The sequence below is a fragment of the Amphiprion ocellaris genome, chromosome 15 (genome assembly GCF_022539595.1).
Source record: "Amphiprion ocellaris isolate individual 3 ecotype Okinawa chromosome 15, ASM2253959v1, whole genome shotgun sequence".
Classification (NCBI taxonomy): domain Eukaryota; kingdom Metazoa; phylum Chordata; class Actinopteri; family Pomacentridae; genus Amphiprion; species Amphiprion ocellaris.
The window spans coordinates 25,204,567-25,217,083 of record NC_072780.1 but is presented as its reverse complement, the minus strand read 5'-3'; the positions used below and the strand labels follow the sequence as shown (position 1 = coordinate 25,217,083).

The following is a 12,517-nucleotide window of genomic DNA, read 5'->3' as shown; positions in this document are numbered from 1 at the left end:
TAATCTATGTTGGCACGGCTGAAGGAAACTACCAGTTAGTTAGCTGGAAACTCTGACTCTAAAAGGCCTTGATTTACTCAAAAGAATTAAGTGAAGTACCATTATTCTGCAACAACTTGACTCCGCTCAGTGTCAGTTAACAGTATGTCCTTTTTTCAAGCCACCAGTGTAAAAAACAATCAATCATGGGAACTTGGGAACGTTTCTGCTGCCAGCAGCCCGGATGTATCAGTCCAATTTGTGATGAGCTGTATTAATATTTCACAGTATATTTCAGCACAGGCAAAACAGGGAATTATCAATCACAGAGCCATTATATTCTGCATTTTAACTCTGGGAATACACAGAGCACATAAAAACCTTTGGGGGAATGAGCTTGTCTGTTTGTTTATGGAGAAACCAGTCTCATTGTGACTAGAAGCTTTTCTCCCAGTATGGGGCTGTTTGATGGTAACCAGCTGTAACTGTAAAAAGATATTGGGCTCAGAGTCATGCTGCAGCTGCAGCTTACTTTCTATTTGATTTGAATTGTTTGATTTGCTCTCTCATTCCAGGGAGTATGGTGGAAGTAAACGGGAAATGTCTGCTCCTCAGGCAACAGCTGGGAATCAGTGATGCATTTTTTTCAATCGTTTGTTTTCAATGGCAGGAATAGATATGCACAATATGCACATGTGGACAAAATTGTTGGTACCCCTCAGTTAATAAAATAAAAACCTACAATGGTCACAAAAATAACTTGAATCTGGCAAAAGTAATAATAAATAAAAATTCTAAGAAAATTAACCAATGAAAATCAGACATTTGCACATATTATTCAGAAATTTAAGATCCATAGGACTGTAGCCAACCTCCCTGGACATGGCTGCAGGAGGAAAATTGATGACAAATGAGACGGATAATACGAATGGTAACAAAAGAGCCCAGAACAACCTCTAAAGACATTAAAAGTAAACTTCAAGATCAAGGTACATCAGTATCAGATTGCACCATCCGTCGTCTTTTGAGCCATAGTGGACTTCATGGGAGACGACCAAGGAGGACACCATTGTTGAAAACAAATCTAAAAAAGCCAGACTGGAATTTGCCAAACTGCATGTTGACAAGCCACAAAGCTTCTTCGACAATGTCCTATGGACAGACGAGACAAAACTGGAACTTTTTGGCAAGGCACATCAGCTCTATGTTCACAGACGCAAAAATGAAGCATATGAAGAAAAGAACACTGTCCTACTGTGAAACATGGAGGAGGTTCTGTTATGTTCTGGGGCTGCTTTGCTGCATCTGACACAGGGTGTCTTGAATCTGTGCAGCGTACAATGAAATCTCATGACTATCAAGGTATTCTAGAGAGAAATGTGCTGCCCAGTGTCAGAAAGTTTGGTCTCAGTCGCAGGTCATGGGTCTTGCAACAGGATAATGACCCAAAACACACAGCTAAAAACACCCATGAATGGGTAAGAGGAAAACATTGGACTATTCTGAAGTGGCCTTCTATGAGCCCTGATCTAAATCCTATTGAACATCTGTGGAAGGAGCTGAAACATGGTGTCTGGAGAAGGAACCCTTCAAACCTGAGACAACTGGAGCAGTCTGCTCATGAGGAGTGGACCAGAATACCTGCTGAGAGGTGCAGAAGTCTCATTGACAGTGATAGAAATCGTTTGATTGCAGTGATTGCCTCAAAAGGTTGTGCAACAAAATATTAAGTTAAGGGTACCATCATTTTTGTCCAGGCCTGTTTCATGAGTTTATTTTTTAAAATAATTCTGTTGAACCACAGTTCAAAAGCAATGTCTGATTTTCATTGGTTTATTTTCATAGAATTTTAATTTATTACTTTCATCAGATTCTAATTATTTCTGTGACTATTGTGGGTTTTTCTTTCATTAACAGAGGGATGCCAACAATTTTGTCCACGTGTGTATAATTTATATGCCATTTCACCACTTTAATTGTGGTGAGCACATGTCCAATAGTCATCTCAGGAAGTGCAATGCGAAGTAAGGCAAATGAGCTCAAACACATAAAAAAGGAAAAAAAGGTTGCAAATAGAAAAAAAACGTTGCAAATAGAAAAGATAATCACAATTTTATATTATCACAAATAAATGAACATTACTTTTGAGTTCTTTTGATCAGACATCAGGTGAATAGATAGATGTTAATTACCTTCTTGACAGTTTCGGTGAAAGCTCTCACCTTCATCAGAAGCATCTCGCTGACAGCGTGACGTGTCAGCCCGCAGATTTTGAAAGCCGGCATTTGCGGCACGCCCAGTAGATTCGCCAGATTCGCCGGGCCAACCACGCCCACACCGTAATGGCATGTCGTGGTGAGCCCAATGGACCCGACCATCCCGCCAAGCATGCCGCATCCCCCGCTGTCCTATTTCATCATGTTCATAAATGAACACGGTTATGGTATTGACAGCTCAGTAATAAGCAGTTAGGTGTAGCTACTAAAAGGAGGCAATTACATGTTGTGTACATATGGATGTATGTATGTACACTACCGGTCAAAAGTTTGGACACACCTTCTCATTTATTGTTTTTTCTTTATTTTCATGACTGTTTACATTGTAGATTCTCACTGAAGGCATCAAAACTATGATGAACATATAGAATTATGTAGTAAGCAAAAAAGCTTTGTTCAAAATAACCACTCTTTGCTTTGATTACTATTTTGAACACTCTTGGCATGCTCTCGATGAGCTTCATGAAGTAGTCACCTGAAATAGTTTTCACTTCACAGGCGTGCCTTGTCCAGGTTAATTTGTGGAATTTCTTGCCTTCTTCATGGGTTTGGTACCATCATTTGTGTTGTGCATAAGTCAAGTGGTACACAGATGACAGCCATATTTGACAACTGTTAGAATCCATATTATGGCAAGAACCAATCAGCTAAGTAAAGAGAAACAACAGTCTATCATTACTTAAGAACTGAAGTTCAGTCAGTCCGGAAAATTGCAAAAACTTTGAATGTATCCCCAAGTGCAGTCGCAAAAACCATCAAGTGCTACAATGAAAGTGGCTCACGGGAGAACCACTCCAGGAAAGTAAGACCCAGATTCATCTCTGCTGCTGAGGATAAATTCATTTGAGTCACTAGCCTCAGAAATCACAAGTTAACAGCACCTCAGATTAGAGTCCAGATAAATGCCACACAGTTCTAGTAGCAGACACATCTCTACATCAACTGTTCTGAGAAGACTGCGTGAATCAGGCCTTTTCGGTCAAATAGTTGCTAAGAAACCACTACCAAGGAAAAGCAACAAGCAGAAGAAATTTGTTTAGGCCAAAAAACACCAGGAATGGACCAGTGGAAATCTGTGCTTTGGACAGATGAGTTCAAATTTGAGATCTTTGGTTCCGTTTGCCGTGTATTTGTGCGACGCACAAAAGGTGAACGGATGGTCTCTACATGCATGGTTCCCACCGTCAAGCATGGAGGAGGAGGTGTGATGGTGTGGGGATGCTTTGCTGGTGACACTGTTGCCGATTTATTCAAAACTGAAAGCACACTGAACCAGCATTGCTACCACAGCATCCTCCAGCGACATGCTATCCCATCTGGTTTGTGTTTAGTTGGACCATCATATATGTTTAAACAGGACAATGACCCCAAACACACCTGCAGGCTGTGTAAGGGCTATTTGACCAAGAAGGAGGTGATGGGGTACTGCGTCAGATGACCTGGCCTCAACAGTCACCTGCCCGAAACCTAATCGAGATGGTTTAAGATGAGATGGACCACAGAGTGAATTCAAAAGGCCAAATGCTTAGCATCTCTGGGAACTCCTTCAAGACTGTTGGAAATCCATTTCAGGTGACTACCTTATGAAGCTCAACCAGAGAATGCCAAGAGGGTGCAAAGCAGTAATTAAAGGGTGGCTATTTTGAAATTTCTAAACTATAAAACATGTTGTGACTTATTTCACACTTTTTTTGTTTACTTCATAATTCCATATGTGTTCATTCATAATTTTGAGGCCTTCAGTGAGAATCTACAATGTAAATAGTCATGAAAATATAGAAAACTATTAAACGAGAAGGTGTGTCCAAACTTTTGACTGGAGTGTATGTATTGGGGTGTGTGTGTATTTTAGTTTGTTTATATTATTCTATCTTATTTATATGTCTAAGATTATTTGTTGCATATTATGTGTTTTTAGTTGTATGTGTTCTGTCATATGTGTTGCAGTACAGCTTGCTTTTTGCCTTTGTCCAAGACAAATTTGTCCCATGGGAGACAATAAAGTGAACTTTGAACTTTGATAATAAATGCTCTTCCTATCGGAAACAGTACCATGTAAATAAAATAGTTTGGTGTCCACTTCGGTAAATCTGGCCATAAAATACCTGTTTCACTGCTGCACTGCAGTAACTAAGTGGAGACTGGAGGCTTCTCTGTGCATTGCCGCCTAGCTGGTTTCTACTGTAGCTTGCATGTCAAGTGTTTAGGGAACATCTGGAAATTGTAGTGTCTACTCTTAAGCAGATTTTTAACAAGTGATAGCATTGAGAATAGTTTTATTTCTTCAGGTGAACATTATGTTCGGTACACTTTGATGCAAATTTGTATATAAGCAGGAGTCAGGAAGAGCATTCACACCTACTGGCAATTTAGAGTAATCAATTAACCTCAGCATATTTTTGGACAGTGGGAGGAAGCCGGTGTGCCTGGAGAAAACCCATGCATGCACAAGAAGAGTATGCAAACTCCATGCAGAAAGATCCCGGGAAGGCCGAGATGCGAATCGGGAATCTTTTAACTGCAAGGCGAAAGTGCTAACCACCACCCCACTGTGCAGCCCACTTCAGTAACATGGTGACTCTGCTTTTCTAACTGTGTAACTGTGATTTCTGCTTTTCTGTTATGTGACTGGTTACAGGATATATTGAGGAAGCTTGCATCATCCCCTGTCCATCTGACTGCAAATTAAGTGAGTGGTCTAACTGGTCGCGTTGCAGCAAGTCATGTGGCAGTGGTGTCAAAGTTCGCTCCAAATGGCTCAGAGAGAAGCCCTACAATGGTGGGAGACCATGTCCTAAACTGGACCACGTCAACCAGGTGAAGGAGCGCTGACTTTGAACAGAGGGATTTATGTTTGAGCAAAATGTTACATTTAAATGCTTGTCTTTGTAAGTACAGTAATCTGAGCAACCTTTTTACTGTTGTTTCTTTCTTTTCTTTGGTGAATGGATTCCATCCACAGGCACAGGTAGGTGTACTGTTGCTTCTTGTTGGTTGTTTAATGTCTTTTACGTCTTTGTGTTATAATTTTTTGAGCTTTCGTCTTTATTTCTTAAATCATGTTTTTGCCTTGTACTGGGATTGTTATGAGACAAATGATAACTGATTGGATTTTAATCTAACAAATTGTTGTTTGATCCTTGCTCATGACTGTGCAGTAGTTCCACAGTTTAAGGACACACACACGCACACGCACACACACACAAACAAACAACTGCTTTCTCATTGCTGAATTATACATTTACTGTTGGAGACCAGAGAGGTAACTGTGGTGTTTGTATAAATCAGGTGTATGAAGTGGTGCCTTGCCTCAGTGACTGTGGACAGTATGTCTGGGTGGCAGAACCTTGGAGTGTATGGAAAGTCAGCAATGTGGACCTGAAGGAGAACTGCGGTGAAGGTATCCAAACTCGAAAAGTCAGGTAAGGAAGCAGATAAACGTTGCAAAGACTGAAGCTAGCTTTCTTCGTCTGCATTCTTGTCTATTAATGGGTGTCATGGATTATTGAAACGTCATCTACATTGAGCCAATTAAACACCAAATGAAAAGAGGACCTCCGGGGTCACCCACAGGGTGCTGACTTGTGTGAATTTTTGCATGTATCTCATCAATAGTGATGGCAGAGAACAAGCAAACTCACGAGTGTTGTAATTTCTCCCTTGCAACCTTAATTATTTAACATAGATGAGAAATTAACCTATCAAATTGCTGCATGTTTATATAAATATTTTTGCAGTTGCTAGTTCAGCGATGACTCTTTGTCGGCCACTGTTCAGTGTGAACTCAGCAGCCTTCTGGTCAAGTCTCAGATGTCTCTGAGCTTCCTGAGTTTTACAAACACTTTTGCAATTTTCATTTTTATTTGAGAGTTTAACTTTTGTTTCTGCTTAATGGGTTTAGAGGTAAAGTTAGGTTTAAAAAAGATTCAAAGTCATGTTTTTAAAGCCTTTTAGCAGCATACTGATGTGGTAATGCGTTACTCGTGCTCAGACTTAGGTTCATTACACCCAACTAATTGGATTTTAGTTAGCTATTCTTACTGCTCAACAGTTTTAGACATACTGAGGTGTTATAGAAACAGACTAACCCTGTTTTAACCCGTTTGGAACCAGGTGTATGCTCAACACTGTAGATGGGCCCTCTGAGCAGGTAGAGGACTACCTGTGTGACCCAGAGGAGATGCCCCTGGGTGCTCGTAACAGCCGGCTACCCTGCCCAGAGGACTGTGTGTTATCAGACTGGGAAGCCTGGAGCCCATGTTCACTGGTAAGAATGGCATAGTAGTCTCTCTTTCACTATAGCCTACTGCTCCTTTCCTTACTTCTTTGTCCTTTGAAGGAAGTCAGCTTTCACTTTAATTGCAAATTTTTATTAGAATATTTTTAATATTTTTTCCTTGACTTGATAGTGGACAGCTGAGAGCCAGAGTCTTTCTATTTAGAGATCTAGCAAAGAAAAAAAGCAATGTGAAATGATGCATGCCACTTCTGCAGTTTCATCTATAAGTCATTCATTGATTCTTTGTCTTCCTCCTCCCCTTCCCCTCCTCTTCCTCCTCCTCCTCCTACTGCTCCTTTAAGAAAACATCATTTTAAAGTCTTTTTGCTACAGTGTGTTGAGTGCCGAGTGTGTATTTACTTCTCTTCACTCCCAAAGTCATCAAAATATGTAACTTTCCTGATATGTTCTCCTGATCATCAGGTAACTGATTGTCAGAACACATAAACAAACAAACAAACAAAAAAAAAACCTTTGCCACTGTTGGTTTGATTAAAATCTTAAAGTCCATTAAATTCATGAATCTTACCAAAAATCATAGTTTCAGTACAATGGCATTTTTAAAAGGACTAACTGAAAAGTAATCTTTTTCTCAGTGCTCACACCTGCTCCTCCCTCCTCTGTTGCTTTCCTAATGTACTGCTAGGCTCTAAGAAATGTGATGATAAAGTGATGTGGTGAGTGGCTGAAAAATCAGTTAATTAATCAGCAAAGTTTATGACAACCAAGCCCTTTCCAAGCAAAGGTATTCTTTGCTTGTTGCTTTTCAAATGTTAAAAAAATGCCACCTTTGCTTTTTTATATAGTTTTAAACTGAACAAGACATTTGAAGACATTGTCCCATCAATTGTAGCAGTACATCAGTTATAATCAACATTGAACACTGCAGGATTTTTTTCCCCCATCAAATATTAATAAGGCAGAATTTGTTTTCTCTTTAATATAAAGTAAAACATAAAGAACCCAGAAAATATCAAATAAACTAAATCACAAACATATTATCTGCTTTAAAAAGGACTGAGTTCCATGATAAAAACAAATGTAGATTTTTGTCAGAGATGAGATATGTACATGTACAAAACAGTTGAGCACAGTTAGCATTGTAAATGCTTTTGTTTTTATGCATTTTTAAAAAATCATTTGAAGCATGAATAAACAGAAACTAATTAATCTGCTCCTGCTGTTTGTGTTGGAATCAGCTCATATCTATAGAAGGAACAGACAGATCATAGTAACTCCAATGGCTAAATCTCTTTTCACTAGTAGCACTGCAAACTGTAATTTATTTAGGGAAACTGAATGTTTTAACACAAGGCCTTTATTTATCTGAACTGTTTTTTAGTGAATGTGCAGTTGGGTCTCATTTCATGATAGATATGCTTCAAACCCATAACTGTATTAGTGGGCACAAAGCAGAAAACATAGTTTACTACCTTCATGCATGGTGAGGATAATGTTAGGCAATGTGTTTAATTTTACACAGGAGAAAGCATTAACAAAAAGGCAGAACAAGGCAGCAGTGATGAAATAATATTGCTAAAACAAAGCGTGCAAAAAAAAAGTATTTTGTCAGTTGGAGCAGAGTCCAAGATGAAGGTAGGAGATAAAAGACAGGACCTTCCAGAGTCTAAACAATGGTAGTGGAACATAGTTAGCAGATGACCAGTGAAGATTTCAGATGAAATGTCCTGGACAAACCTGGATGAGGAGGTATTGGTGAGGACAGGTGCTAAAATTAAGAAGGAAGGGATATTACCAATGTGGGAAAACAGAAGTAATGAAGTCAATAAAGCAGCAATAACAGGCCATACTCACCATGAATATAGAACATGAGCGAACAGGTCTTCCTTACTGAACTTATCCATAAGCTTCTTTACTTGTCATGTGTGCACAAATATAACTGTCAGAATTCTTTCCTCTGCTCCTTAGCCATGTAGTGAAAACGGTACCCGAGAGAGGAGTGCATACCTGCTCCGCCAGCCAGGAGAGGGGAAGGAGTGTCCTTTGACTAAAGAAACAGAGCCATGCAAACTCAACGGCAACTGCTTCCACTACTCTTACAACATCACCGGTAACACTTAAACAGCTTAATACAACATGCAGTTCTGATATTACAGTTCAGGCTGAGGGTTTCACTCACTTTTTGCTGACATCTCAACAGACTGGAGTACATGTCAACTGAGTGAAAGAGCAGTGTGTGGAAATGGCATTAAAACCCGCATGCTGGACTGTGTCCGTAGTGATGGTAAATCTGTTGACCTGAAATTTTGCAAAGAGGTAAGATGTGTTTCCTTTTATCAAAGTCTTTTGAAAGTATTTTGAGCAAATTCATGAAAAACCACTGATGTTCTTTTGCAGCTGGGTCTGGACAGGAAGTGGCAGATGAATGCTTCCTGTGTTGTAGAATGTCCTGTCAACTGCCAGCTGTCTGACTGGTCACCATGGTCAGACTGCACTCATTCCTGTGGGCTGGCAGGTATGTTTGTACAGTAACTCTGTTTGTATGAATATTTGAAAATTTCACCTGGGATTGGGCTCTTCTTTGTCCTAGCAGGCCTTTTAGCCCATCTGCAATCTCAGTTATACCCACACACAAGTGTTTCTTTGTTAGAAGACCTTGTTTTAAAAAAAAAATGGATCAGGACTTGCTGTTAGCTTCTGAGTTATACTCGAGCAGGAAGTCCTTGTAGTGTTCATGATACAGAACAACAGGACTTGGAACAATCCAGTCGATAAATTACATGTCATATCAGTTGTCTTTAGTTACATTTGTGCATCCCATACACTCTACAGCAAGTATGGATTGACTAATCATTGCCTCTTTTACTCATGTTACCATACGACCAAACTCTCAAAGACAAAAATTATCCTATCCCACACTTGGGCCCCTCCTCTCGCACAATCGTCCCAATAGAAATTTAAAAATGTGTGTTGTCATGTTTGATGACCAGAAGGTACCCCTGTTGTAGTCTTAGTATCTGTGAAAACAGTGTGTGATGAAGTGAAAATAATAAAATAGTTATCATTCAGTACTCATGGTTGGGAGATGAAAAGTTGAGACTGAAAATTTGATTCCTTGATCAGTAAAGCAATAGCTTTACCAATCAGTCTTTCTGTCTCTTCACCACAACAGATCAATAAACTGTTTTTAATGAACTATTTAAAAAAAAAAAACCTTTATAATGTTACCAGAACATATACAGCTTCACCACTTACCTCTCTTTCCCCTACTGAAGCTCATTGCATATTCAAAGCAAAACATATGCTAAGTGTGTAGGATACACAATTTCTGCTTTGTATTTCATGAGCGTCCTTTAGTCAGGGACATTTTAGGATTAACCCACGTATTTAAAAGGTATACAAACTGGGGCGCCTGGGTAGCTCAGCTGGTTGCCCGGGTGGCCCATGTGCAGAGGCTGGTTCCCGGCGCAGTGCCCCGGGTTCAGTTCCTGCCCGTGGCCCTTTGCTGTATGTCTTCCCCCAACTCTTCTCCCTCCTTTCTTGTCTGTCTCCACTATCTCCTATCCAATAAAGGCAAAAGGCCAAAAAAAGAACTTTAAACAAAAATGTATACAAAATGACACAGATACACTTACTTTGGTATGCTAAGCTGGATTCATTAAACATGGCCACAGTAAGATGAAGAGCTCAATAAAAAGGCCAGGGCAGAGCGGACAAGGTGAGCAGAGACAACAATCTGGAAATGTGCAGAGCTGAGTTTTTGTAGGAGTCTTGATGCCAGGATGGGACACAGGTGGTGCTCTGTTCAGACACAGGAAGACAAAGAGTGAGAGAGAATGTGTGTGTGTGTGTGTGTGTGTGTGTGTGTGTGTGTGTGTGTGTGTGTGTGTGTGTGTGTGTGTGTGTGTGTGTGTGTGTGTGTGTGTGTGTGTGTGTGTGTGTGTGTGTGTGTGTGTGTGTGTGTGTGTGTGTGTGTGTGTGAGAGAGAGAGAGAGAGAGAGAGATGTAGAAATTCCAAACATTTATGAATGTGTGGTGAATTCACCGAAGGCCTGGGGATTGATTTTCCGGGTGGACTGGGTTCCTTCCTGTCTGGAGTTCACTGTACATGTTGTAGCACACAGATGGATGGATGAATGGATGATGCATTAAGATTGCACATTGCTCATATATACATATGTTCCAAATTATTATGCACAACAGAATTTCAAGACATTTTCTAGGTTGTAAAGAACTGAAAATAGTCATTTGTTGAATTTGCAGCATTAGGAGGTCATATTTACTGAAATCAAAGCTGTTTCAATCAAAAACATCTTAACAGGTCAAGTTACATTTTAACATAGGACCCCTTATTTGATACCAGCTTCACAATTCTTGCATCCATTGAACTTGTGAGTTTTTGGAGAGTTTCTGCTTGAATTTCATTGCAGGATGTCAGAACAGCCTCCCAGAGCTGCTGTTTGGATGTGAACTGCCTCCCACCCTCATAGATCTTTTGCTTGAGGATGCTCCAAAGGTTCTCAGTAGGGTTGAGGTCAGGGGAGGATGGGGGCCACACCATGAGTTTCTCTCCTTTTATGCCCATAGCAGCCAATGATGCAGAGGTATTCCTTGCAGCATGAGATGGTGCATTGTAGTGCATGAAGATGATTTTGTTTTGGAAAGCACGGTTCTTCTTTTTGTACCTTGGAAGAAAGTGGTCAGTCAGAAACTCCACATACTTTGCAGAGGTCATTTTCACACCTTCAGGGACCCTAAAGGGGCCGACCAGCTCTCTCCCCATGATTCTGGGCCAAAACATGACTCCGCCACCTCCTTGCTGACGTCGCAGCCTTGTTGGGATATGGTGGCCATCCACCAACCATCCACTACTCCATCCATCTGGACCATCCAGGGTTGCACGGCACTCATCAGTGAACAAGACTGTTTGAAAATTAGTCTTCATGTATTTCTGGGCCCACTGCAGTCATTTCTGCTCGTGAGCACTGGTTAGGGGTGGCCGAATAGAAGGTTTATGCATAACTGCAAGCCTCTGGAGGATCCTACACCTTGATGTTCGCGGGACTCCAGAGGCACCAGCAGCTTCAAATACCTGTTTGCTGCTTTGTAATGGCATTTTAGCAGCTGCTCTCTTAATCGGATGTATTTGTCTGGCAGAAACCTTCCTCATTGTGCCTTTATCTGCACGAACCCGTGTGTGCTCTGAATCAGTCACAAATCTCTTAATAGTACGATGATCACGCTTAAGTTTTCATGAAATATCTAAGGTTTTCATACCTTGTCCAAGGCATTCAACTATTTCATGCTTTTCAGCAGCAGAGAGATCTTTTTTCTTTGCCATATTGCTTGAAAATGGTGGTCTGCTTAATGTGGAATGTCTTTCTTCAGTAGTTTTTCCTTTAATTGGGCTCACCTGGCCAACTAATTATCACAGGTGTCTGAGATTGATTTCAGTGATCCAAAGAGCCCTGAGACAGAATACCATCCATGACTTCAATTGAAAAACAAAAAATTTAATCTTTATGACACTTAAATACAATTTGCATAATAATTTGGAATATGGTGTGTGTGTGTATATATATATATATATATATATATATATATATATATATATATATATATATATTAGGGCTGGCAAAATTAGCACATTAACATGGATTAATCCAGCACCGACATTTTAACGTAATTAACGCAGAATGACTCAAAATCCCTGAAACATCTCTGGCAACGCATTTTGGGTATTTTAAATTTGATGGGTCACTTCTATTTTACCGGCGCAGCTTTTCCAGTGTTAATTTATCAGCTCAGGAAACACACAGACCAATTAGGTACGAGTTCAGCCATCCCATGTGACGCTACTCAGCCAATGAATTGGTCTCTGCATTCCAGCCGCTAAACATCACAGCTGAGTTCAGAAAACAGGTGAGGGACAGACGAGAGGACGACGGACAAAAAGATAAACAAGAAAAGTACAGTGCTCCACAAGACTGTTCATTTCTCAATTTGTTTATTCAGAAATCAC

General features: G+C 40.2%; 1 protein-coding gene across 1 annotated transcript in view; it reads left to right on the top strand.

Annotated features, from left to right (window-relative positions):
- Positions 1-12,517, top strand: part of thsd7aa (thrombospondin, type I, domain containing 7Aa) — a 201,930-nt gene that overhangs the window by 152,522 nt on the left and 36,891 nt on the right. Inside the window, exons 14-20 of the mRNA XM_055018016.1 lie at positions 4,894-5,072; positions 5,218-5,223; positions 5,544-5,677; positions 6,369-6,522; positions 8,464-8,605; positions 8,696-8,811; positions 8,893-9,010. Of these exons, the coding sequence (XP_054873991.1) occupies positions 4,894-5,072; positions 5,218-5,223; positions 5,544-5,677; positions 6,369-6,522; positions 8,464-8,605; positions 8,696-8,811; positions 8,893-9,010 (849 nt within the window). The remainder of the gene's footprint in view (positions 1-4,893; positions 5,073-5,217; positions 5,224-5,543; positions 5,678-6,368; positions 6,523-8,463; positions 8,606-8,695; positions 8,812-8,892; positions 9,011-12,517) is intronic.